The sequence below is a fragment of the Drosophila novamexicana genome, unplaced genomic scaffold (assembly GCF_003285875.2).
Source record: "Drosophila novamexicana strain 15010-1031.04,08,12 unplaced genomic scaffold, DnovRS2.1 tig00001270-arrow-arrow-pilon, whole genome shotgun sequence".
Lineage (NCBI taxonomy): Eukaryota > Metazoa > Arthropoda > Insecta > Diptera > Drosophilidae > Drosophila > Drosophila novamexicana.
Window position 1 is genome coordinate 286,563 of NW_020824847.1, and position 27,804 is coordinate 314,366.

The window sequence follows — 27,804 nt, forward strand, 5'->3', positions numbered from 1 at the left end:
AGCGTCGTCGCGCGCCTCTTCTCTCTCTCTCTCTCTCTTGCTCTCTCTCTTGCTCTCTCTCTCTGACTTACTCGCTTCTGTTTGGTCGCTCGCTCGGCGCGTAAATCAGCGCCTCGGAGCTTTGAGTGTAATTTTAATTCGAATCAATTTGTTTGTCGCCGCCGCGGCCGGCGCACAGTGGGTCTCCATCGCTGCCATCGCCGGGTCTCTCTCTCTGCATTTTGCATTCCAAGACGAAGTTCGAGTCGCACATCCTTTTTGGCCGTTTCTGTTGTTGTTTTTGTTGCTGTGCCGTGCTTGGTTTGGTTAACGTGTAATGCAACAGTTGCGCCCCCCAGCCGGCCCACAGTTAGCAGCATTTGGCACAACCCTCGCTCCCACCCCCCACACATCAGCCCAACCCACCGTACCGTTCCGCGAATGGATCACCTGCTCAAGCAGCTGGCAGCTGCTGCGCAAGCGCACACACAAGCCCCGCTGATGGGCGGCTTGGCAGGCTTCGGTGCCGGCGTCCATCCAACCGCAACGCATCCACATGCCGCATCTGCGCTGCAGCTCTATGCGGCCGCAGCCGGCTGGGCGCCATATCTGGGCCTGAATCCGCTAAGCGGCGCCAGTTCCAGTTCCAGTTCCAGTTCCAGCTATCGCCATGGAGCGGCGCCTGGCGCCTCCGGCAACGCCTCCGTACACATGCTGCGTCACATGGCGCTGCTGCAGCGCGCCAATGCGGCAGCAGCGGCGGCCAATGCAGCGAGTAAGCTGCAGCAGCTTAGGGAGCAGCACGAGGACCAGCACGAAGAGTTGGAGGTGGAGGTGGAGGCACTGGAGCCAGCCTCACGTAAATTGCTGCAAACGGAGGCTCTTGAGGGTGAGTATTCAGACAATATTCAAGCTTATCTTCTGTTGCTTCTGCTTACATTCGTAAACGTTTCACTGGCTGCGCTGCTTAGCTTCAGCTCTATATCTATAAATCATCATTTCAATTTCTCTAGTTACACAATTATTCGGTAGCTAAATTAACTAAGCAAAGCTTACATATTAGTTGCTCTCTTGAATTCTTAAACGTTTCACTGGCTGCTTAATTTGCTAACCCTAGCTCAATTAAATGAATATAAATTTAAATTTATATTTGATTTATATCTTGAATCCTCAAACGTTTCACTGGCTGCTTAACTTAGGCATTAATCATATCGTAAATCATTTCTTAGGCCACTATTTTGCCATTTCCTTTGTTCACTTGTTCTGCTCTGTTATTCTTCTTTGTGCCGCATTCTTAAAGGCTACACTGGCAACGCACTCGCGAAGCCTTAAGCTTGTAGTTTTTTTTTTTACTCATTTTCTCTTTTATCCCTTTGCCATTGCATACGCAAGCGTTTTTCTGGCAGCTGGCAGCTAGAAAATAATTAAAACATTTTTTATAAGCAACTTAAGTGGGAATAGCGTGTAATTAGGTTTATTTTAAATCTATTTAATAATTAAATAATTTCCCAGCTCAGCTTGCTTTACGCAATGCTCAAAACCCAATTGCCTGCACCAATAGCAAGACAGCTAGCACACACACACACGCACACGCACGCACGCACAGAGCGACACACATGTATTTGTGTCTGGCCCGTATGCATAAGGCACAATATGTGGCCGACTCATTAATTTATAGCAAGCATTTTGGCAGCGACGTCGACTGCGACGCTTAACGGCACAAAATCGCAAAAGCACAAGCTAAAACAACAACAACAACAACAAGAGCAGCAGCAGCAGCAGCGCAAAACGGAATCCAGTTTTGTTGTTGGCGCCCCGGCGCGCACTTTATTCAATTTACCAATAAAATTTCAATCGCATTGCTCTTTTTAATCAATTCGCTGCGACACGCACAGCAGCAACAACAACAACAACAACAACAACAACAACAACTATGCATAATTTGTTTGTTGTTATGTTTTTTGATCAATTTTTAATCAACAACAAAATTTGTGGGCCGACGCTAGCGCCACGGCGCCTGCAGCGGCCATTTGTGACATTGTTGTTGTTGTTGCCCCCCCCCCCCCCCCCTCTCTCTCTCACTCTCTCTCTCTCGCTCATTTGCTACGTTTGCGTGCGCCTGACTGTGTGTGTGTGTGTGTGTGTGTGTGCGTGTCTGTGAGAGAGCTGCCGTTATTTTTGTTGCTTTTTGATTATGCGCGTAATTAAATTTGGCAAGCAATTTTGTGCCTTTTATTTTTGGCCATGCAAAAATAATTAGGCAACCGAACGGCACCAAGATTGTGAGCGAGAGAGAGAGAGAGAGAGAGAGAGAGAGGGCTGAATGCGAGAGAGAGACACATAGAGAGAGCGACAGCTCACGTTATGCATTGAACAATGCATGAAATTTCACGCTATTTGGCATGCCTGCACAATATTCAATGTGCCCAAAGTGCAAATGCCTAGAAGCAAGTGTGGCCAAACTTTGGCGGAGCATTGGAAGACAATTTGGCGATAAACAAAATTGTGCAGCTGTGTTAGGGATGATCTTATTAGAGAAGATAACTAACGATCTACAACTTTAACAGTTACACTCTCAAAGAAGAGACGAAGAGGAAGAAGTAGAAGAGCAGAAACAAGAGGAAGCAGAAAAGGGTTATTGTAGTCGCAAGCTGCGATCTATTGAAAGGAATCAAATTTGCTTTGAGCTCGTTTCCACTCTTTAACATTCGCCCTAATTTTGAAATTTTACAACACTAGCTGCTCACATCTGAAGCCCCAGAGCTGTTTCCTAAGGCTATTCAACCTCAACTATTTATGAATGTTCACCATTTTTGTGCAGCCAGCCATTCGGATTGTCCACCAATAAGGCTCTGGCTGTGCCTGGAAAGGGACTTCGGCTGAGAGCTCGCCCAGCAGCAGGAGCAATGCATAAGGCCAGCAGGTGTAGGGGGCGAAAACTGTCAGCACGGCAGGTGAACAGGCCAAGCAGAAAGTATGTTTCCATTTCCATTTGCTGCTCCCAATTTCAGCTATGCCAATTTCAGTTGCGAGTCTCGGCCCGTTTCGTCTCGAGTCCTGTCATTAAAGGCGACTGCGACTGCCCATTGTGTCCGGCGTCAACGCCCCCGCAAAACCGAACTATCTTCTATCTTCTACACATATATATATATATATGTATATATATGTATGTATTTTGGTTTTTTTGAGCCGCCTCTCAAATTGGGTAAACGCCCGAGCGGGCCAAGAAATTTGTAAAACAGTTCGTCTTTGGACGTGGACGGGAAATTAGCTGCCATTAGTCATTTTTATTGTTTTCGGTCGCGGACCCGAAACAGCGGCAGCAACAACAATAGCTGAGGAAAAACATGCTATGGCCCAAATTGGGCAACAAACAATTTGTGTTAACAATTTTTCCATTTGGCCCGCGGTCCGAAGTGAAATGTCTTAATTATTTTGGGAGCTAACCGCCTCCTGCCCCGCCAATTCGACTAACCGACAGCCCAGCAAACATACAATTTACGTTTACGACATTTTAATTAAGTTTCCCCCCGCCCGCCCCTACTTGGCTTTCCCTCAGACCTCTGCTGAACCCGCTGCCCCCGCTCGCTGCTCGCTTGTGGAAATTGAGCAAATTAATAAGAACGCCATTGGCACGCCCCGAAAACGCTTGAGCTGCTCGATTCCCAACGTGCCGGCTCCCAATCCCGGCCACTGCTGATCATCATCGGCCGTGATCATCAGTGATGAATGAATTGAGCTGATCTCCTACTGCTCATTAGCCTCGCCGACCGCGAGCGCGTCTGGTAATTGCCTTCATTTCTAAGGGGCCTACCTAGACCATAGATTAATTGTGTATGTACGCTGAAGTGGAGCTGCGAGTGAGTCAATTGGCTGATGCTCCTAGATGAAAACAAGCCTGGCATTTGATAGAACTCGCAACGAACACACGATACGCTTACAGTAGCTAATGCGCTGCGTTTACAGTTGTTCATTCTGCTTTGTGCGCCATCCTTAAACGTGTAGCTCCGTTTTCGTTGATTCCGCTTTGTGCGGCAAGAATGCGGCACCCTTTCTCACTTCCCTCGCGCAAACGTGCTATTTTTTTGCATTCCTCTTTGTGTCGCATTCGTAAATGTTGCACGGCACATATTGTGGTCTGCGGACTGTGCTCAGACCAGACAAAGCCGTACGGATTGCTTAGCTAGCCACACGTGCGGCAGGGTAATCGATAGAAGCCCAAAACCAAGACTGGAAGCCACGCGGAGCCATCAACATCAGCGGCTAATGCGCATTTGTGTGCGCCTCTGGTCTGGTTGGCTGGTCCGATTTCCACAGATTTTTCCCCATAATTAATAAGCCGCTCAGCAACAGACGTCGTCATTCGTCTCGCTGGCTAATTGGTCGCTCGTCAGTTTCGGAGCAACTCAGCCAGCCCGGCGCGAGACGCTCCAAATGAGCTTTTGACGAGCGTTTTGCCTCGGGAAATGATAATTATTTAAGTGACTCCCATTTAGCTGCGACCACTGCCAAAAATAACTGAAATGCTCGAGAAAAAACTAATATATGTATATACATATATACATATATATGTGTATATTCATGCATATTTGAGCCGAACAGCTGCAAAGTGGAGCCACTCGCCCTCGCTGCCAAGTTATTTGCATAATTTACGAGGGCGACAACCCTGGCTGGGCCCATAAATTCACCCAATTTGTGCTCGTTGGCCGCTAGCCAGCTGAAAATTTCACGAGTGCCCGGCCAAATGGAATCGCATTTTGGCAGCGAGCAACCTTCACGTTAACCCATCCCCCATACCCCATTCCCCATACCCTACCCTCGCTCCCAGCACAATACCCAACCCTTCTTTGAGCCGAACCCCCTCCTACGCCCAAGCCACCCACGTGGGCGTGTGGAGCTATTCAGCTAATAAAAATCAAAAGGCGTTTTGTTCGCTAAACTTAAATTGAAAACACTTCAGCAACAACAACAACAACAACAACAACAACAGCAACAAAAGGATAAACACTTCAAGGGGCGGATTTGGCTTAGGTAAAATAAAGCCCCAAAAGAGTAAAAAAAAACCCCCCACGCCTCTGGCTGTCTGTATATGTGTGTGTGTATGTGTGTGTTTGTGTGTGTGTGTGTGTGTGTGTTGCCGTTTAGCACAAAGATGGCGGCTGCAGATAATGAAATTTGCCGAAATAAAAAAAAAAAACAAGAAAGCGCGACTCTTCTTGGCAAGCCGCAGCTTAAATACCCTACTTTGAGTTTAATATCCTAAGGATATTTCCCCATATGATACGATACGATATGATATAATATAATATGATATATTATGATATGGGTATATGTTTGAGGCAGAGTTAAGCTCGTAATTGCTGAGTTTGGTTACGAAAAATAAACAAAAGTTCTTCACATCAAAAAGAACTATAAAGCTGTATATATTTATAATATATAACTGTATATATAATATCAGATTTTTCTTATTGTTAAGAAACATGATATACCTAAATGTAAACTTTTGTAAAGATGGCCCAGAAAAATAGTTTAGAAGCATTTTGTTTAGTAAGAATAACGAGAATTCTGTATAAAATTCTAATTTTTGTCGCATGGCTCGGAAAAAATAGTCCGATCAGGCTCAGTGCGATATATATCGGCTGCTACACATGAAAGACTTTATGTAATGTTAGAAGATTATAGGCATAAAAAGTGGGAGGGAGATTTATACTTATATATATATTTGTATATATTCATATATGCATACATATATATATATATATATATATATATATATATTTGTAAGCATCTTTATAATCCTTGGGCTCGATTGAATCACCTACTCCTGTGTTACACATTTCGTGACAAACTCAAAATACCCTTTATAATTGTATTAAAAATAACAACAAATGTTTTGGCGACCCGAGCAAGAGAGGGGGAGGGGTAGGGGGAGGGGGAGGTTGGGTGGTTTGCCATTGCATTTTTGTTAACTCGCTTTGCTGTTGTTGTTGTTGTTGTTGGCCATTTACAGTTTTGAGGCGTAATTTGCTGTTGTTGTTGTTGTTGTTGTTGTGTCTTATGCAGCCACGCCCCCCGAACGCCCCCCCTAAACAAATGGCCAATAAGTTGGCAGGCAAATTGGCCAGGCCATTTGAGATTAGCCGTTTAGGAGTGCCATTAAGCAGAAGGATTGCAAATGAATTCACTGGCTCTTACACACCCCCCACCCCCCATCACCCAGCCCCCCTCTCCCCGCTTCTCTTGGCAGCCTGTTTGTTGTCATTTTGCATTTTGGCTGCTTTTCGCTTTTCTTTTTTTTCATAATTTGTGAAGTGCACAGAAGTGGAAACTTGAATGCGAAGTGGCACTTCAGGCTGCCGAAGGGGCGCTTAGCTGGGCGGGTTAAGGGGGTAACGGGGTAAGGGGGTAAGGGGCTTACCATCTGACTTTTTGTTCAGCTTCTTCTTCTTCTGCCTCTTAACTTGCTGTCAAAGACTAATTCCAAATAGTTTCTTTATTATTTTATAATATTTTATTTTACTTTATTCCATTTCATTTAAATCATCTCAACTTTGAGGTCTTCTATTCAAGCTGTTGCTAGAGCTTTTAGCTAACTATCTTTAAGTTTATAGAGCTTCAATTAAGTTGAATATACCTGGATTCAGACTTTGGACCCGTCAGAATATACACTATATATATATATATCTAGACACTGCTCTCTTAAGAAATACTAGTATATCATATTTCTGTTCAAGGATGAATCGGTCAGACATATATATTTATATATTATATGCACTTCTCTATTAAGTCAGCAATACATATAAATTTTCTCCATTTTTATATATTATCTGATTCTTTCTTCTTTCTTTCTAAGTCGTTTGTCAGGAACGCTAGGAAAATAATGGGAAATGCTGAGCTTGGGCGAGATAATCTCCCTTACAGTAACACAATGTTATCGACCGATTCTTCCTATAACAGCTATATGATATAGAAGTGCAATTTGATTAATTTGTCAGATATGTCTGATAAAATAGTGGGATAAATGAAATGCGGAGCTTGTTTCAGATATGCCTCCTTTAAGTAACATCTTTAATCAACTGATTCTTCCTACAGAGCTTTATGTATAACAAGTCGATGCTGAAGAGTTTTACTTATATTTGAGATGCAGAGTGAAGTTTTCTTTCTTAAAGATATCTTCGAAAAAACAGAAACGTTTCGACCAATCGCATATCGTTTGAGACATTGCTATTCAGTTTTAAAAATATACGTCAAGGAATATATGTATTTTATTCATTTATTTATACACATATTAACATATTTAATGAAATATTTTCCAAGCTCAACAGAATAAGAAAAGACGTTTTATAATTACATGAAATAATTTGAGCACAAATGGTTTATTTACAGTCAAGTTTCAAAAACAAGTAACAAAATCACATAGCTCATATCTGATCAATAATGATTAAATACATATACACATACCTACATACATATATTTTTTGGGGATTACCCCTGATTGCAGCGAGCAGAAAATTCCTTCGGTTCGAACGAAAGCCCAGGCGGAAAAGAAAAGCCGCAGACACGTAGAGTTAAGCGTTTTACCACAAAAACCGAGGCCCCTTCCATTGGCCCAACCCCAACCCCATTCCCATCCCCTTCGCCAGCCAGCGTCAAATGTTTTGTCGTCCCTTTTCGTATAGCCGCACACACGTTTCGATTTTATGTTATCTCCATGGGGCTTACCAAGTGATACGCCCCGGCCCAGTTCACCCACAAGCGCTGCTCGGGCAACGACATGAAAATTATGTAAAACTTAAGTAAAAGATGAGCTCGTCAAGAATTATGACACCCAAGGGACGAAGATGTGTGCGAAGCGCAACAGTGAATAAAGCAAACAACAGCAACAACAATAACACACACACACACACAGAGAGAGAGCTACACTACTCGCCGTTGTTGTTGTTTAAACAACCCCAAAAGAGGCCATAAGCCATATAAATAGAAAGCAAGTGCGATTGCAAAAAGTTAGCAGCAAATTGAAATACCCTTTAAAAAAGCAGGCAATGGGTAAAATTAAAAGCAAATGTAACGAGTAAAGAGTAACCAGTGAAGAGTAACGAGTGCAGAGTAACGAGTAACTACTGGCAAGTAACGAGCAAAGTGACGAGTGAAAACTAGAAGAAATGACGTGGAACTAGTTAAAAATAATACATGAACAACTAACGACGAGTGACGAGTGGCGAGTGGCGAGTGGCGAATATTAAACTGAGCATAAATTGTAAATAGTGACGATTAATCATTGACCAAAGGGAATTGTATAAAAAAGCGTCATGCAGCGTAAAGCACATAAAATGTAAGAAGTAACAAGTGGAAAAAAAGTGACGAGTGACAACTAACGAGTAATGAGCGAGCAATGTACGAGCTACGAGAATAGTATAAAAACTAACCAAGTTACAAGGGAATAAAATGAGATACTCATCTCATTGAGTAACGAGAGAAAAGTGAGAGAAAGCTGGTAATGGGTAAAAAGTGCAAATCGATATGTGACGAGTAACTCGCGCCAATTAAGGGACTACAAAAAGAAATAAGTAACTTACAACGAGTGACGAGTAACGAGTATTTAGCCTTGACCTGCGATAAATACATAAGTAATTTATGTATTTAAAAAGTAGAGTTTAAAATATATAAAAAGTAACGAGTGAATAAAATGTGACGAGTAGTTTATAGGAAACAACGCGAGAGAGACGAGCATTGAATATTGCGATTCCATTATGCAAGCAGAGTAAAAAGCATATATATTTTGGATCTGTTCGTGTGTTAATTTCTTTTCCCTCGCTACTCGTTACGCGGACATACGTTAACCAACACTGCACAAGTACAACGAGCAGAGCATAATACCCCCCAAAAGAGAAGGAAAAACGAGCATAAAAAGGCAGAAATCAAATCTAAACTAAAACTACAACATGGGGCATTTAAGTGGCAGCCCCCACCACACACAGGCACGCACACACACGCACACACACACACACACACACGCACTCGCTGAACAAGCAGCGAGTTAAGCAGCCAAGCGTATCCCGTGTATCCACCCACTAGACTATGCCAGCTTGGCGCTCGTAAATGCCTCATGTGCGTTTATATTGAAACAGATTGCTCCGCCAGCCGTTGCCTCGACTCGTCGCCCCCCGAGCCCCGACGACCCCCCCTAGTGCCTAGTTGCCACACTCGTTGCTGTTGTTGTCGCTCGTCCTGTCTCTCGTGTTGTGTGTCCTTTGTGAAATTGTTGCGGTTTGCAATTTGCTGCAAATGACACTTGTTGTGAGCACCCGGGCAGCAGTTGCTTCTTCGCTGCCCCCTCAGCTCCCTGTCGCCTCTCGCCTGTCCCCTGTGCCATGTCATCTGTCGTGCGGCTCTGTGCACATCGTCCTGGTCTTAGGTGGCAGCCATGTTGGCCTCTTCTTCATGGCTGCCGCCGAATGCGTGCGTGCGTGCGTGCGAAGGCGACGCATCGACTGCGACGCGCATCAACCACCAAACGGCCAGCAGGCGGCACAACCAGCACACGCCCCCCCTCCCTCCCCCCCCCACCCCTCTTGCCCACTTCCAGCTGCCCGCATGCAGCCCGAGCAGCTGCCATTCGTCCCGTTCGTCCCGCACGACACTTTGGGGCTAATACAATTTATACACTTGGCTTGGCGTCGTTTCGGTTTGGCTCAGTGCCACGCCTGGCAATACGGTTATGGGGCGTCCGAGCTGGGATTTTGTGGCAGGATATGCTGCCGGTGGCGAGACGGGGGGAGGCGAGGCGGGGAGGAGGGAAGGCAAGGCGGGCCACGATTGTCAGCCAGTTTTACGGTTGGATCAATGTTTATGCCGTTACACACACACACACACACAATCACAGCGTGGCATTTATCCTTGTTACACGAACACACACACACACACGCCCCTCCTCCCCCTGCCAACAACAACAACAACAGGGCAAAGCGCCCCCCAAAAAGCTTTCTCGTTGGCTTTTGGCGACGTTTGTAAATTGGAAAATTCTTGCTGTGTGTGTGTGTGTTTGTGTGTGCGTGTGTGTGTGTTGGCTGGCTGGTAACTTGCTTTGTTGTTGTTGTTGTTGTTGTTGTTGTTGTTGTTGTTGTTGTTGTTGTTGTTGTTGTTGTAGCTACATATTTCTTGTATCCATCGCCTGGCGTTCCGCTCGTTGGGCCGCCCAACGCCCCGCGTCTTCGTCTCCATCTCCGTCTCCGTTTCCGTCTCTGTCGTTGTATCTAATAAACCTTAAATGAAGGCAATATTGTGGGGTTGTTTTGGGTTAATATTGAAACGATAAAATTGAATTGAGCCCTATGCCACAACAACAACAACAACAATGGCCCAGACGTCCCTGAAAGTTTTGCTGGGCTCGGTTTTTGGCAAACTTTTGTTGGATTTTTGTGAGTTGTAATGACACTTTTAGCTGACTTTGTAGCCATTTTGCTAGCTATCTCTATCACTATCAGTCGCTCCCTCTCTCTCTCTCTCTCTCTCTCTAGCTCTCTCTCGAGCTCTCTCTGTGCGTGTGTGTGTGTTTGCTTGTGATTTCCGTTTCCGTTGCCATTGAAAATGATTTTGTTGTTTGTTCTCGTGTGCGGTTTTTAATCAATTTTTGCCAAACATTTTTGCCATAACTTTCGCCTGTGTGTGTGTGTGTGTGTGTGTGTGTGGTTGCTCGTTACAAGCAAGCTTTTCCCTTGTACACATCAATATATTCCATATATATATGCGAAATTAAAAGTTTTACCACTTATCGATAAATTTATCGATTAATATGTTGCAGATGTATGCCTAAAGGGCACTTTTGCTAGTGAAGTAGCTCAAAGTTAGTTATCAAACGTAGTTATCGATAGCTTTTCGTTCAACTATCGATAACTGCTGCATAATCCGCTATCGATCGATTATCGTTTATCGTTTACTTACGTTATTTAAAAACTGCAAATTATATTAAATGAAAGGCAAAGCAATCAGTTATCGATATATTATATCCTATCGTTTTGGGCAACGTAGGTAGATATTTTCAATCAAATTGATGCAAAAGGAAAGAAGCTGAGATATGTATATGCATATCTATCTATCAAGTTATCTATTAATCTATAAATCTATCTGTATGACAATTCATCGATCTAACTATTTAGCCATAAATTAAACTATATATATATTTATCTATGTTAAGCTAATATTCCTTAATTAAAAAACTTGTGATTATTAGATTCACAAAAACTCTTTTGGAAGATCTGTTGGCAGAATGTCTTGCTTAGATTCCTCACAACGATTTCTGTATTTTTCGCGTCAATTGACATTAACTTGCCCAATATCTTTAGATAAACATCTAAATGAAACAAATGTGGTTAATATTTAATAGTATTATTTATTGTTTCTGCTTTAATACTACCCATACTACCTTGATAGGCCATCTTCATCCAGAGATAGAGCTTGGATTGATAGAAAGATATATATATATAGATAGATAGATAGATAGATAGATAGATAGATAGATAGATAGATAGATAGATAGATATATAGATAGTTAGATAGATAGATAGAAAGATAGACAGATAGATAGATAGAAAGATAGATAGATTCATAGATAAATAGATAGTTAAATAAATATATACTTTATATTTATTTTAATATATTCTCCAAGCTCTTCATATATTTTCCAAATTCGAAACAGTTTTATTTAAATTTGTATCTGCCCGTTCTACTGAAAATATTGATTTACCAAAATATTTTCATACGGAATTTGCGGGCCAAATTTCAGCTGCATCCAAAATTGGCAACAAGCAAATCTGGTTAACTAAATCCAATGATTGGGGCCAAAGCTTTTTATGCTTTGCAGATGAGTCTTTCACTTTGAATATAAATATTTTTGAACAAAAAGAATTAAACTTAAATTTCGGGCTGAAAGCCATGTTAGAGCCTTGGCAACACAGTAAGAATTTCAGTTTTTGAACTCTTGCGGATTGAGCTGCGCATTGATCATCAATCAGTCAATCAGTCAATCACTCAGTCAGTCAGTCAATCAGTCAATCAGTCAGTCAGTCAATCAGTCAGTAAGTCAGTCAATCAGTCAGTCAGTCAATCAGTCAATCAGTCAGTCAGTCAGTCAGTCAGTCAGTCAGTCAGTCAATCAATCAGTCAGTCAGTCAATCAGTCAGTAAGTCAGTCAATCAGTCAGTCAGTCAATCAGTCAATCAGTCAGTCAGTCAATCAGTCAATCATTCAGTCAGTCAATCAGTCAGTCAGTCAGTCAGTCAGTCAATCAGTCAGTCAGTCAGTCAATCAGTCAGTCAGTCAATCAGTCAGTCAGTCAATCAGTCTGGAGCTGGCATGTTTTTATTGATGGCATAGATAAGGGTATTTGGAATTGGATATTCTGCCCCATTTTGAGTTCCGCTCTAAACGCAATTTGAGCCTTGCAGTTGGCCCCTTGTTGCAACGGCTGTTGCTGCCCCTCGCAAATTTGCGTGTCTACAAAAGGTAATTCAAATGCCGACGGCATTTTATTGGCCAACAACACCAACAAACGCAACAACAACAACAACGAGGACAACAACAGCGCGTTGTTGTTGCGGCTGATACGTTTTTTTTTATTAATTGAAAAGTTAATTAAAGGTGATAAAAATTATACATGCCACCGATTTTCGCGCTGCAGGCGTTCGCCAGCAACAGCAACAGCAACAACAACAACAACAAGAATGGACAATGGACAAGGCAGATAAAAAAAAAACACGTTTCAATTACATGTACGCACACATATGTAACTGCTCCGCTCGCGAGCTGCTTGTGTGTGTGTGTGTGTGTACTAATTACATATGTATATGTAATGCCCAATTTGCGTACAGTCTATTAAAGCCTTTGATGCTGTTCTTATATGCACATGCAGTATATACATACATATGTACACACATATGCATGCATACACACACACACACACACGCAAAATGCGTAAATATATGCCGTAGCGCTTATAGATTCGAATATGCCTGCCCATTTTATCAATTTTAAATACAGGGCTCTGCTTTTACGCACAGCATTTACAACAAGTTGCCGTTTGCAGAGCTCGCGCTCTCGCTCTCTCTCTGTCTCTCTCTCCCGCTCGCTCGCTGGCCCGAGCAGAGGCGTCGCAGCCGCCGCTGACGTTGCCATAGTTTGTGCACTGAGCCAAGTGAAGAGAGCATTGGACATGGACAGCGAGAGCGGGAGTGTGCGGGGCGTGTGGGCGGCATACATATGTATGTGCAGGTGTGAGCGAGATAGAGCAAGTGCGCAGCATGGCAAGTTAATTAAATCCTCATGTATTAATCACGGCACCTACCATCACCGGCCTCCCCCTCGCGCTCGCCCGCGCCCGCGCCCTTCTTTGCCACCATGATGACGCTCTATTAATCGCCATCGCCGCAAACAAACTCGTTGGCCGTACGTCCTGGCGTCTGTCTCTCTACCTCTCTCTCTCTCTCTCGCTCTCTTGTCAGACGTCGGCGTCGCTGTCCGGCCGTCTCCGTTTCGAGTTTCCAGTTTCGAGTTGGAGCTGCAGTTCGAGTCTCAGTTTCAGTTTCAGTCTCTGCGCTTGCGTGATTCTGATGGCAAATTAATTCCTGGTAATTTGTTTTGATGTGATGTGCGACTTGAAATTGATTGAGATTGTGTTGTTGTTGCTGTTGTTGTTGTTGTTGTTGTTGCTGCTCTGGCTCGGGCCAATAACAGCAACAACAACAACAACAAAGACAGCTGAGAATTTATTAAAGCAGCAGCAGAAATCAATTTTTATGCTCAGCTTTATTTTTGCGCTTTGCTTTTTTGCTTTTTCGTTGTAGCTCTTCTTCTTCTTGCTGCTGTTGTTGTTGTTGTTGTTGTTGTTGTTGTTTTTGCTCATTTTTAGCACTTTTGTAGCCCTCTTCGCCTTCCTTATGCATAAATCATAAGCCATAGCCCAGACACACAAACACACATACACACACACACACACACACACATACATAACTTTCAATTAATAAACTATTGTTTATATTAATAGATTTGTTGTTGTTGTTGTTGTTGTTGTTGCTCTTCGCACGCTGCTCATAAATTTAATTTGTTTGCACAATTAATTTTAAGCCTCAATATAATAGAACGCAAATTCGACAAGAAGAATAATAAATAAATGAAAACAAAAATTCGATTTATTTTGAGCTCTGATTCCGCGAGTTGAGCTGCGGAACCAGTTCATTTGAACTTGTGCTCAGTCGCGTGGGCAATCTGTGGCATAGCTGAACTAGTTTCATGAGCGAACTATAGTTGGACAGATAAACCCAATCAGATAAACTTAGTCGGTTGTATGCCGACAAAAAAGGGAAAATACATTTAATCAGATTTGCAAATAAAACTAGCTGAACTAGTTCACTTGCCCCGTCGACTATTCGACTATGATTCGTTTCTTAAAGCTGAACTAGTTCATTTGTTTTGTTAGATTCAATTTTTATTCGTTTCTTAAAGCTCGACTAGACCATTAGTTCGTTTCCTTAAGCTCAACTAGTTCATTTATTCTACTTGATTCGATTTGGATAAGTTTCTTAAAGCTCAACTAGTTTATATGTTCCGTTTGATTCGATTTTGATTCGATTCTTAAAGCTCAATTAGTTCGCGTGTTGCTTTTGATTCGTTTCTTAAAGCTCGACTAGTTCGCGTGTTGCTTTTGATTCGTTTCTTAAAGCTCGACTAGTTCGCGTGTTGCTTTTGATTCGAATTTGATTGGTTTCCTTCGTTTGTTTTGTTAGATTCGTGTTTGATTCGTTTCTTAAGGCTAAGCTTGTTCATTTCTTAAAGCTTTCTTAAAGCTCAGCTGATTAATGTGTTTTGTGTCAGCTTATGGGTTCGCTGATTTGAGCTCGATTGCTTAAACTTCCAATCATGTCCATCCACCCACTTAAATTGCAATCATATTTAACTAAGCTCAGCTGGAACTTTGCATTGCACCTGCAGCTGTTTCTTCAGCTCGGGCAGAGATTGCAGCCGAGATACGAGGATGGGGCAGCTAGGCTCGCTCGCTCTCACACGCACACGCACACGGACCCAGGGTCCAGGGTTGCACGCCCACTCGAGGTGGACGTCGTTCGTAATCAAATTAAGTAAATTACAAGCTCTCAAATGTGCAAGACTCGTGTTTTACCTCGCTAATAACTGCCGAAAAGCAAAAGTTTCGGCCAGATACCAGTTGTAAGCCCCCAACTCCGCATACCTTAACCCCCCCCCTGCAGTCAACATTGTGGCAGCCTCGAACCTGAACAACTGCAAACTGATCGTGCGATCAGTGAAAGGAGGGAACCAACACGGACCACAGCGCAAAGCGCAGCCACAACTTAAGAACTCAATTTGAAGCTTTAGCTCGCACTCGGACTCTGTCTGGCCACAGCAGAGCTTTCTCTCTCGCTCTCGCTCTCTCGCGCTCGCCGTGCTGAGCATCTGTTGTGCGCTGGCTGATCTTTGCCGCGCTTCCTTTCTAAATTGATTTTGAAAACAAAATGATCGTAAATTTTGATCGCCTTTGCAGCCTCTGCAAATTACTGAGCTTTTGCTCCGAAACTGAAACCAGACCCGCCCTGATCATCAGTTGCTGTTGTTGTTGTTGTTGTTGTTGTTGTTGTTGTTGTGCCTTGGCTTTTATGGGCCTTGATTGAGTTGTCATATTTTATTACCGAAAATTTTAGACAACGCCACAACGACTTTGACTCGCAACCGCAGCGAAACGTTTCATTTGCCGTGGCGAATTGCGATCGTCGGCGTCGGCGTCGGCGACGTTGACGTCTGACACAGACGCTGGCTGCGACGCCGACTGCGACGATGTCGGCACATACGCTTAACACCTGTGTTCGCTCTTGCTTGCAGTCGCTCTATGTGTGTGTGTGTGTGTGTGTGTGTATGTGTGTGTATGCGCATGTGTGTGATATTCAGGTGATAATATGCCCGCCATTTTCGTAATGGAAAGTAATTATTGTTTGCGGCAACGAATTACAGTAATCGTCATAAAATGTTTCCCCATGACTGCCTACAGCAAACCAGGCGAGGGAACGCCAACAACCAGGCAACCAGGCCCAACACCAAGACCCAACAATCAGCGGCAGTAAACAGCAACAGCAAAAACAACAACAGCAGCAACAACAACAGCAGCAGCAACAACAACAACAACAACGAACAACAGCCGTTGTCCGTTGTGCCCTGCTATAATCAAGGGAAATAACATTTTCAAGCAGCGTTAAAACTAACATTAATTATGTCCGAAACGAACAAAACGATCAGCGAGAGCCGGAGAGGCAAAAAGCGAAGCCACTGGAAGGAAGGCAAAGGCAAAAGGAAAGCAAACCAAATTGGGCAAAACTTTCAAAGAGAGCCAGTGTGTGAGAGAGTGCGAAAGTGCGCGATTGCATATTGGGCAACGGTAAGGTGCAGTATTGTGTGTGTGTGCGAGAGAGAGAGAGAGAGAGCGGCGGCAGCGGGTGTCTGCGATTGATTGTTATTGTTGGCCGTTGGAACGCAGTGGCGCCCTCTAGCGCAAGATTCGAGCAGCGAATGCAGAGCGCAGGCCAAATGGCAGTAAAATGAAGAAATTGAAAAAAAGTCAATGTGCAGCAGCTGAAGATGGACAGCGGATGCAGCGGCAGCGGCAGCGCCGTACGCGAAACATTGCTCCAGAGTTACGCCCCAGACAGAGCAGTCGCAGGCGCAGGCGCAGCAGCGATGCAGCTGCAGGCGGGCAGCAACAATGTTGGAATTGAGGACTGGAACTGCGACTGGGATGTTGTGCAGTGGCAGCGACGCCAACGCCAACGCCAAGCCAGCCCAAGCCGAAACTAACGAGCGAGCGAGCGAGCGAGAGCGCAACAACAAGCCGATGAGGGAGCGAGCGAGCGAGCGACGTTAATAAGAAATTAATGTCTTGATCATTTTCGATCGTTATGTAAATCAATCAGGCAAATTATAGCTCAGGGGCTTGCCACAATAATTAGACCCTATTCGTAATGCAGCCGCAAAGGCCAGGGCGACCAACAGAGAGAGCGAGCAAGAGGTAAAGACTGAGAGAGAGAGCGAGTGCAAGAGAGAGCGCGAAAGAGCGGGAGCAGCAGCCAAGACAGCGTTAAAGGCCTCGATAGTCATGGCGTGCAGACGACGCAGACGCTGACGCGCCCCTCGAACGTAGGGCATAAGAAAATGCAAAAAAAAGAAGAGGAAACATTTTTGCTGGCATGCAACGCCTTGATGTCTTCTTCGGAGCTGAAGCTGGAGCCGACGTCTTCATTAAAACAACAAAACATTTATGCGCCGCTTTGCCATGTCGCTGCCCGCTGCCCGCTGTCCGCGTCGATCGCGGGCAGCGATCGTTCTTTGAGAGCTTTTCGTCAGAGCGGACCCGGGGCTGGGCTGGGCTCCAGCTCCAGCTCCAACTCTGGGAGCAACGTAACAAGATGCGTAAAAATTATTGATTTTCCTTGACTTGATTGTTGTTGGCTATCAAAATTTAATCATAACATGCAACACGAGACCAGCGAGAGGCAGAGACAGACAGGGGGGGGGGGGGGGGGGGTGGGGTGGAGTGGGGCTAAAGGATCGGCAACATGTTGGCAAGTTAACCACCTGAATTTTCAATTTTGCATCGCGCAGCAGCGGCAAGTAATTTGCTGCGTTGACGTGCCTGGCGTGGCAGATGAGCAATGACCCGGCACCCGGGCTGCCAGCAGTGGCAGCGCCAAGTGCTGGAGGGGGAGGGGGGGGGGGAGGAGGCTTGGGCTTGTGTGTGTGGCAGATTACATACGCGGCCGCTGCTCTTCGTGTCGATCAATTCATTTTAATGCAAACAACTCATATAAATTCATGTGCAACTTGGCAGCTGACGCGCCAGTTCGCCAGATCGCCAGATTGAGGTGAACACTCCCCTCCGCTACCCTTCCCTACCCTCACCTGTGTCAGTCCACTCGGGTCAGTCCACTCGGCTGTTGGGCCGCTGCCAATTACCGTCGTGGCAAGTGCAAAGAAATTCATTAATTTAAGTGCCACACATTTGTTGCCCACTGTGCGAGCGAGCACCCCTCCCCCTCTCCTCCCCCTCCTGCCCTACCTTACCCGCGTCTGCTTAGGGAATGGGTGTGTAAATGTATTGCAAATGTAATTGCAGCAACCGCTTAACCTGGCCAATTACATGCCAGCCAGAGCTGAGGAGGCATCAATTGTGCCTTAACCCTCGACCCAAGCCTTGTTCCTATTTAATCTTCAATTGAGGAACAAAATATTTAAGAAAAGTGAACAGCTCTGCAGAAATTACCCGGCGTTCTGCGTGTGAGAGTAGAAAACTGTCTTTTTATTTGCCAATAACAATTATTATATTATAATTTTAGTTTAAGAAACAAATATATGGTCCTCTCAGGGGTTCGAGCCATCGACTTCGTGCGCAATGGTCCGACGCTCAACTCCCATTGCGAATCATTGCGACTTTTTGTTGCCTGCCAAAAAAAAACGAAAGCATTATAGTTTATAAAATTGATTTATTATTTATTTGTTCAAGATAATTTGTTGTAAGTTAAAGACATATAATATTTGCATAGAAGGAGACATCTCCGATTTCATAAAGTTTATATATTATATATTCTAGATCAGGTCCATCTGTCCATCTATATGTCCGTCCGTCCGTCTGTCTGTCCGTCCGTCTGTTTATTATCCAACCTGGGCATGGGTTCGACTTTCTGCTGCAGGCAGTACATATATCGAATCGGGCCACTATATCGTATAGCTGATATAAGAACGATCTGTCAAAGAGTAGGCAGGTAGGAACTCAACAATTACGATCTTCACTATTCTCACATATCACAAATATATATTGTTGCTGAGTTTGAACCAGCGACACCTCGCTTGTTAGTTCGATGCCTCACATGGAGATCGTATTTTCAGCCCTTTCATTTAAGAATGGAATGAATATATATATATATATATATATATACTTAATATATGTATTTTTTTATATATATAGTTTAATAACAAATTGTATAAAATAATCTATAAATATTATAAATACCCAAAGTCTAGTTTCTTGAGAATAAATTTCTTATAGATGATAAATGTTTTGATAATATATGCAAATATAACTTTTGTAGGTCTTGCCCGAGTTTCGAGATGCCTTCTTATTGAGGCTCTCCGAAATTCCCACGTCTCAGATTCGCCGAGGGGTGGCCAGGGGGGAGGGGGAGGGGGGGTGCACGGGCTGGGCTTTTAGCGTGCGGTGTGCAAACAATTTAACACACTCCAAAGTTGCAGACGCAGCTCTGGACTCTTGAACAATTCATCAAAGTGAAAGAACAGCAACAACAACAACAACAACAACAACAACAAGAACAACAACAAGCAGCTAAACGACTTTGACAGGCAGTGAAAAGGGGCAGGGAAAGGGGTTACAACAAAAAACAAACCAAGGCAACAAAAAAAAAACAAGACAGGAGAAACAAATCGAATACCCTGCAAAAAAAAATAGGAGGGCGCGTGGCTGACTTAACGCCCTGTTTTGTAGTTGTTTATGTTTTTTTTTTTATTTTGATACAAGCAGCGCGGTGGGCTGAGGGAGAAGGGTGGGGGGTGCTGGCTATGCCGAGGGTCGCATAATTAGCAGCCCTAATGTGTGTGCTTGTATGTGTGTGCGTGTGTGCGTGTTTGTGTGTGTGACCTAACGTTATGTTTTTTCTGCCCCTCATTTTTTATAACCTGAACACATTATAAATGGGTGAAAAGGGTATATTGGTTTTGTGCAAGTGCATGTAACAGGCAGAAGGAAGCAACTCCGAGCCCATAGAGTATATATATTCTTGAACAGCATCAATAGCCGAGTCGATCTAACCATAGCCGTTCGTCTTGCTGTCCGTCGTCTATCCGTCCGTCCATCCGCTGATTCACGCGTCCAACCGTCCGTCCGTTTGTCCAACTTTCCGTCCGTCCATCCGTCCGTCTATCCGTCCGTCCATCCATTCATCTTGCCCTGCATCTATCCATCCGTCCGTCGTTCCGTCTCTCTGTTAGTTCGTTCCTCCGTCCATCTATCCGTCCGTTCATCCATATTAATGATTACGTCGATGTCGGAACCTCTTAAAGCTAGAAAGATTTTGAACGTAGTGCCCGGGCAGTACAAGTTCGTTTTCGATAATCGATAACTTGCTGCGTTTTCAAGCAATCGATAAAAATCGTTATAGAAATCCCGTTTTTTTTTTTAGCAAATCTCTTGCTTTGTAAGGGCTAGAGTCTGCAAATTAAATGAAGTAACTTTCATTTCATAGATCGAGCTTCATTTGGTTAGAAGAGGCTTCAGGGTATCGCCTAGTCGGGCACTTCCCACCAGAGCGCTCTCACTTGTTCTTACTGCGCCTCTGCGCCTCTATTTGACTTGCATTTTTTGTCAGTTTGTTCCAATTTTTTTGTCCGTTCAAAATGGAGAGAAAAAAATAATGCAAAAAGCAAATCAAATCATGTGACAAGCTTCTAATGAACCTCAAAAGGTGCCACGACCCGGTCCGAGGCGGCCTTTTGACAACCCCCACGTCAGACATTTGTGTGGCCTATAAATGCTAATGAGCCCAACGTTTATTCTACGTTTTTTTTCCATTTTCCATTTTATATTTTTTATTCGACTTTTCTTTTTTTTTGTGCATTTTACCCACGTTTTTTATTGTTGCTGTTGTTGCTAGTTAATTTTTTTTATAGATTTTTATGGTGATTTTTTGGGCAATTTTTTGTGGGTCGTTCGGCTGATTCTTGTGGGACCAAATTTACTGCTGCCACTGCTGCTGCTGCTGCCACTGCTACTGCTACTGCTGGCAGTAGTTCTGGCGCTGGTTCTGTAAGAGATTTGATTCGCCTTTTGCTTGGCCCCGAGGCGGGTAGTTTTGTCCGCTCAGCGTTATGGTCATGAGCCGTGTTTTATTTTTCTTTTCTCCCCGAGGGCCGCAGTTCAGGCCAATCGCCCCCTTGCTTCCTCTCTGTCTCTCTCCCCCCCTCTCTCTCTCTCACTCTCGCTGTCGCTGCATTTGGTTCCACTTGAGTTTGTTTGCTTAACGACCTTTGAAATTAGCCAAAACTAAGGGGCAATAGGCGTTAGATGGACCCAATGCAGCAGCCCGTAGATTAGACACTGTCCGCAGAGTCTGGCAACAACAAAAGCGACAATAACAATTTATACTATTTATATGCAAATTTGCAAGCGCCTCGCAACTGTGCACCATTTGTTGGCCTAATTAAAATTGGGCTACCCATTTTTAATTAGGCCAAAATACAAGGAACAACAAACAGATTTATATGTAGGCAGGTACGAGCGGCATAATGAGAGAGAGAGAGAGAGAGAGAGTGAGAGACAGAGAGAGAGATAGAGAGAGAGAGGAAAAGATAGAGTTCTGGAGTCTGGAGTTCTTGCTTGTCAGCCGAAACGCTTTGCTAATTCAATACCCTTTGCGGGTCTTACCATGCTTCGATATATCCTAGCAGCAAAGTCCTGGGAGAAAACAAAACACATTCGAGAACTAGCGAATATTTTAGTACGAGATTTAATACAGTACAGGCGAAAAAAATAGCAAGAACTACTAAGCTAAATGTTTGCGAGAGAACAGACGAGAGAGTGGGCCTATCTTCGGCAGGCCGAAGACCTAATACCCTTGCAGACATTTCCCTTTCGCAAATATGTGACTAAAGTGAAGCTCGTAAGTGCTACCTCAGCAAATATTCCAGTTCCTTTCATATAGAAGGCATTTTTATAATCGATAATTATCGGTTTTGTGGAAGTGGAAGGACTAACTACGGAAAGAAAGTACAAGCTCGTGCTGCGCCTCTACGAGCATATATATTTCAAATCTTACTTCTCCAGGTTTTGTAGTTCCCGAGTTACAGACGGGCAGGCGGACTTGGCCAAACGCAGCGCGTCCTGATTAAGGATATGAACGCCATTTGGAATCGGAGTTGCTTTCCAATTCGTACATCGATTTCCAAGCTCAACTTCGGTTCCTGAATGTTTTCCTCAAGACCTTAAGTCGCATAACCCTCTGCTGGGCAGCTCATTGATTATTTGGTGGCCGTCATAATTTCGGTGCTCGGCCTTATCAAATGCCTGTCCATTATCTGATTTAGTACCAGCCCCTTTTAACTTCGGCTCTGACACGCCCAGCCAGGCAGCGAGGCAGCGAGGCCAACGCGTCCACAGCTTCCTATCGATTATAGTTAATATATGAAGGCGCTTGGTCTGCAAATTAGGGGCACAGACCCCAAGCAAAACTATGCCACAGCTGAACGCGAGCGCGAGACACACAGAGAGAGAGAGAGAGAGAGAGAGAGAGAGAGAGAGGGAGAGGGGGAAAGTCAGAAAGTCAACAGAAACCATAATTCAGATAATTTTATTTATAACACCCTTGAGGAATTATATTTTATTTACTCTTTCAAGTGTGATGATGAGGCCGCTGAGCCAAGAGCCGAGATTCGTACGAATGGACAAGGACCTGTTACCCCCCTCCTCTCCTTTACCCCCCCGTGTGCGTGTTTTCTCTATGAAGTGTCTGGTCCATTGTTGTGTCAGTCGAGGGTTGGAACGGGCCGCGAAACACTCCTTCGTTTTGGTAGCAGATGTGTTTATAAATTGTTGAAATCTGTGTGCATTTTAACATATGAATATCACGTACCAGCGCCTCGAATCAGCTACTCAAGGGTGCGGACTGTGTGTTGAGCTCCTTGATTTCGGCTCATCATCAGCGTGGAGCTGCTGTTGCTGAAATCGAATCTTCACGTGACTGATGTGCATTTTATAGGCTTTTATTTAGCTGGGCCACCTTTTTGGTTACACCCCCCCTCCCGCCCTCCTCCAAGCGCCGCACAGTTCTAATTGGTTAGCCAGCAAATTTTGCAATTAAATTTCACTTAAAACTGCAACTAAACATTGGGCCTAGCCAGCTGTGGGTGGCTGGGTGGTTGGCTGGTTGGCTGGCTTTAGGCGCCCGAATCGGGTCTGCGCTGCATGTAATTTACTTCCGCAGCGGCGCTTTAAACATATCCGAGCCAGCAGGCATTGGCAACACCCACCACTTCCTAATTGTGAAAACCAATTTGCGCTGCTATAAATTAGAAAGACAAACGACGGCAACGACGGGCAACGACGGGCAACGACGGGCAACGGCATAGGGCAGGGCACCGACAACGTTGCCAATGCAATCTGCGCCCGAGCAGGGACGGGCGCCCGAGCAGGGACTGGGGCAAACAGACTTTGGCTGACTGGGGCCGCAAAGCTGTGGGCGTGGCATTGGGTTCCTGTTCCTGTGTGCGGTTAGCCGTTAGCATATCTTGGAAATTTACATAAATAGACTTTAATTGTTTGCAATTATAATACGAGCGGAGCGCAAGCAAAGCCCAACATGCACAGACGGGCAGACCCTAGTTGGCTACCAGTCCCCCTCCCCCCTCCCCAACCCCCTCACCCCTTCGAATACGACTGCCCCGCCCACGCGCTTGTCAGTTAATTATGCCCGCTTGTTGGCAGCAGGCTCCATTTGCAAAAGCGGCTAATGCCAACGACTTATCGACTTTTGCAGTCTCCTCGGCCTCCGTCTCCGCCTCGGCCTCGGCGTCAGCGTCAGCGTCCGCCCACGATGATGAGACGGCCAGCGAGAGCAGCGCCGCAGCCGCCGCCAATCGTCGACGCAGCCGCACCAATTTCAACACCTGGCAGCTGGAGGAGCTCGAGCGCGCCTTTCTCAGCAGCCACTATCCGGATGTGTATATGCGCGAGGCGCTGGCCATGCGTCTGGACCTGAAGGAGGGCCGCATAGCGGTAAGTCTCCATCCACTTAATAGATCAATTGATAATCGATAATCGATAACGTTAATGAGCAAAAAACAAAAGGCAGTTCTCAGCACATGAACAGCTTCGATCAATCAGCGATAGCATTCAATCGAGAGCACAGCCAAATATTGATTTCAGTGGCAATTACTGTATACCAATAACTTATCGATTACACATGCGCACTCGATTGATTTCGGATAAGAACATTTCATAATCGATCGTTTTGCCAGTTAGAGAGCTTTCGACATCTAATCGACAATATTGTACAATTGATAACTTAGTAATACTCTTGATTGATAGCACACAAGCACATTGGCGGTATCATTAGATATGTATTAGAAGGTATATGTAAAATAGATTTATAATTAATCGATAATATACATTCGATTGATACCATAAAAACATGACAAGCCATTTACATCAAGACGTCAACGATTTATCAATTCTTATACGAGCAAAGAGTCATCGATTTATTGAGAAAAAAATCGAATAGAGATGCGATCAGTTATTGATATCAGTCAGTAATCCTATTAAAGATAGTGTAATTTCTGTGCCACCAAAAGTTATCGATTTATCTCTTATTAATTAAAAGATTTGATAAATTATCATCAATTTACTTTAACACTATCTTTACTACAAGCAATAAGTATGCAAATACTGGTATTGTTATTGTTGCTGATATTGGTATTGGTATTGGTATTGTTATTGTTGCTGATATTGGTATTGGTATTGGTATTGGTATTGGTATTGGTATTGGTATTTGTATTGGTATTGGTATTGGTATTGGTATTGGTATTGGTATTGGTATTGGTATTGGTATTGGTATTGGTATTGGTATTGGTATTGGTATTGGTATTGCTCTTGCTCTTGCTCTTGCTCTTGCTCTTGCTCTTGCTCTTGCTATTGCTATTGGTATTGCTCTTGCTATTGCTATTGCTATTGCTATTGGTATTGCTATTGGTATTGGTATTAGTATTAGTTTTTGTATTAGTATTATTATTGTTATTGGTATTGGTATTGATATGGATATTCGTATAGGCATTGGCACTGGCATTGGTGTTGATGTTGGCATTCGTATTGGCATCGATATTCGTACAGGTATTGCTACTGATATTGGTATAGGTATTGGTAATGCCATCGGGCATCGAGCGAGTTGCGTGCTTGTTGTAAAACAATTTGAGGGCAACTGCAACTCAATTACTCAATAAAACCAATTACCTGACTATTTTTATTCATTACAATTCATTTTATTTCATTTCGAATTGCGTTTCGTGTCGCTCGCTGTTGCAATGTAATTTCAATTGCAACCAAGTTTTAGCCCCTTCCGATTGACGCTGGCGATGACGATGACGATGTCGATGACGACGATGACGAGGACGGGTTGCATGTCAGCCGTGTGATTATCGTCGTCGGTTTCTTTGGCTGAGACACTCGTCTACGCTTTAGCCAGAAATTGTTTCTTGACATGACATATCAATTTGTCAATGCGAACAAGACGAGACGATACGAGGTACTGCGACAGACAGACAGACAGCCGGAGAGACGGACAGCAGGACAGACGGACAGGTGAGCCAGCTGGCTGATGGGCGGTGCGATTCGGTTTGGTTTTGGTTCGGGTTGAGGTTTGAGGCGCTCGTTAAAGCGCAGGCAATGTGAGCATCGCATGCAGCTACTCAAAAACAATTTGCTGCACATTAAAAAATGCACAATGCATGCAAATGACTTTAAATTGAAGTGACACACTCGCACACACACACACACATACACACTCGCACTCGCAGTCGCACTCGTACTCTCCCGCCCACTCGAAATGCGTTCGCGTCGCGCTTGAGTCGCTCCTCAAACTGCCCCTCAATTAGGGACGCCATTTTGTTTACGACCCGCCGTCTAACCCCATGAATAACGAGTGCATATCGAAACTGAAACTGTGAATAGTCGCACACAGCGCTACGTCCATTATAACTAAATGATGATAACGATATTATAATAATAACAATATTCATTATTCAGCGAACGGTCTCTCATTATTTGTTAGTCAATTCTTAAAGGCATGCTTACGCCAATTGCCTGAAAACTGGTTCAAATATTAATAATGCAATAAATGATTTTCATATCATCCTGGCTAAAGTTAGCTGGGCAAAAGATAGCCTCGCGACAACATAACACTTTCTTTTGGCAATTTATAGAAAGCAATAAGAAAAACGAACAATTGCTGCGGCATTTGAGCTAGCGACCTCTCGCTTGCTGGTCAGACTCTTGAAATTGCGTTTGCTTAGCACAATTTTAAGCATGCATTGTCCTGAATGTTTTTCTGGCTAACTTTGACGAATGATTTCCGTACCTTTGGAGTTTGAATTTTCCGAATATTTCGTCTTGGAGTCAATCAGTCAATCAACAGTCAATCAGTCAGTCAGTTAAGGGGAAGATTGACTTGTTCCATTAAAAATTGTCAGAAATGAGATAAGTTAAAGCTGGGTTCACAGCTGTGCTTAGCCAGGTGCCACAGGATCAGGACAATAAGCTGAATTTATGTCCTATCTAAGCAAGCTAATCCCCCAGTTTCACAGCAATCTTCACCAGAATCGGATCTGTATATCAGTATATAGCTGTAATATCATTCGAGAACCAAGTTCTTGCTTGTTTCTTGTGGCTCTTCTCGTCTTGCAAGTGCTGCGATAATTCGATTCGATATGTCAATCGCTAACCCAAGTCTTAGACGAGGCTTTATTAAATATATTTAATACTGTGCACTTCCAGGTTTGGTTCCAGAATCGGCGGGCCAAGTGGCGCAAGAAGGAGCACACGAAGAAGGGACCGGGTCGGCCGGCGCACAATGCACAGCCGCAGAGCTGCAGCGGCGCTCCGATACCCTTGCCGGAGCTGCGTGCCAGGGAACGGTAAGTGGCCGGCATAGTTAACCAGTTGCGACCCAAAGTCTAAGTCTAAGCCCAAATCAATGACCAATCCCCACGAGCAGCGCACAGCGCAGCAAGCGCATGGCCAAGGCGATCGAGCGGCAGGCGCGCAAGCTGCGGCTCAAGGGACTCGACGTGAATGTGGAGCAGCTGCGCGCCGACTATCTGGCCGCGCACCGGAACGACATCGACCACGACCACGACCACGCCGAGCTGCAGCTGGACGAGCAGGATGAGCCGCCCATCGATGTGGTCGGAGTCTGCAGCGACAGCCTGGACAACTCGCAAAGCTTGACGAACCAAAGAAGCTGCCCAGACGACAGCTGCGATGGCAGCGCTGTGATAAAACTGGAGCCCCTGGAGCCACTGGAGCCAACTAATCTGCCCCCGCTGCCCGCAGAGCCGACGCAGCCGCCGCCGCCGCCGCTGGCGCAGCACAAGCCCCAGCACAATTCGTGCTTCAGCATCGAATCGCTGCTCGGCACATAACACCCATCCAGAAGCAATACAACAACTATACAAATTATTTATTTTTTTAATAATACATATTCTTTTTTTTTTTTTTTTTAATCTAGTAATACCCACTAAGTGTGCAGGGTATGCTCAAGTTGTGCAAATATATGTGAAAGGCCAAAACTGAACCCTTCCTGATTTTCAATTGTCAAGCTTGAATATTATTTATTCCCTTATTTTTTGAGGTAATTTTTTAAAGTGAGCTGATTCTAGCAGGATATTTCCTAGATAAAATTATGCAGGTTGGACAACTTTAGTCTTAGTTCAGTTCAATTTAATAAGATATATCGATTTTTGCGAGTAATTAATCGATACTTTTATCGATTTAGAGATGCCAATCTGTACGCATTTATTTAAAATTTTGTCACTTCTTTATTATTTATTAAAGGTCGACACAACGAGTCCATAAAAATATGATAATTTGAAGCCAAAAGCCTTATCAGAATTTGTATCCGGCCAGCTAAGCCCCTTTTCACAGCCAAGAAGCTAATTGTTAGTAGAGAAAATATTGTTTAGTAAAAATCAAAAATAATAGAAAAATGTATTAAAGAAAAG

General features: G+C 44.2%; 2 protein-coding genes across 2 annotated transcripts; both read left to right on the plus strand.

Annotated features, from left to right (window-relative positions):
• On the plus strand, positions 1-27,358 carry LOC115766883 (homeobox protein unc-4). Its single transcript, XM_030710953.1, has 4 exons — positions 1-868; positions 23,571-23,809; positions 26,579-26,718; positions 26,799-27,358. The coding sequence occupies exons 1-4, from the start codon at positions 421-423 to the stop codon at positions 27,223-27,225; spliced, it is 1,254 nt and encodes a 417-aa protein (XP_030566813.1). The 5' UTR covers positions 1-420; the 3' UTR covers positions 27,226-27,358.
• LOC115766884 (ataxin-8) lies at positions 15,711-17,486 on the plus strand. The gene is made up of 2 exons (XM_030710954.1): positions 15,711-15,963; positions 16,031-17,486. Exons 1-2 carry the CDS (start codon positions 15,939-15,941, stop codon positions 16,201-16,203), a joined length of 198 nt encoding a protein of 65 aa, XP_030566814.1. The 5' UTR covers positions 15,711-15,938; the 3' UTR covers positions 16,204-17,486.
• Positions 27,359-27,804: the final 446 nt, after the last annotated feature.

Bases quoted from the DNA above. Each gene is read 5' to 3' on its own strand.
- LOC115766884 (XM_030710954.1), top strand. From the start codon at position 15,939: ATGCCCGCCATTTTCGTAATGGAAA. The intron at 15,964-16,030 runs GTAATTATTGTT...GACTGCCTACAG, and splicing joins CGCCATTTTCGTAATGGAAA to CAAACCAGGCGAGGGAACGC.
- LOC115766883 (XM_030710953.1), top strand. From the start codon at position 421: ATGGATCACCTGCTCAAGCAGCTGGCAGCTGCTGCGCAAGCGCACACA. The intron at 869-23,570 runs GTGAGTATTCAG...CGACTTTTGCAG, and splicing joins GCAAACGGAGGCTCTTGAGG to TCTCCTCGGCCTCCGTCTCC. The intron at 26,719-26,798 runs GTAAGTGGCCGG...CCCCACGAGCAG, and splicing joins GAGCTGCGTGCCAGGGAACG to CGCACAGCGCAGCAAGCGCA.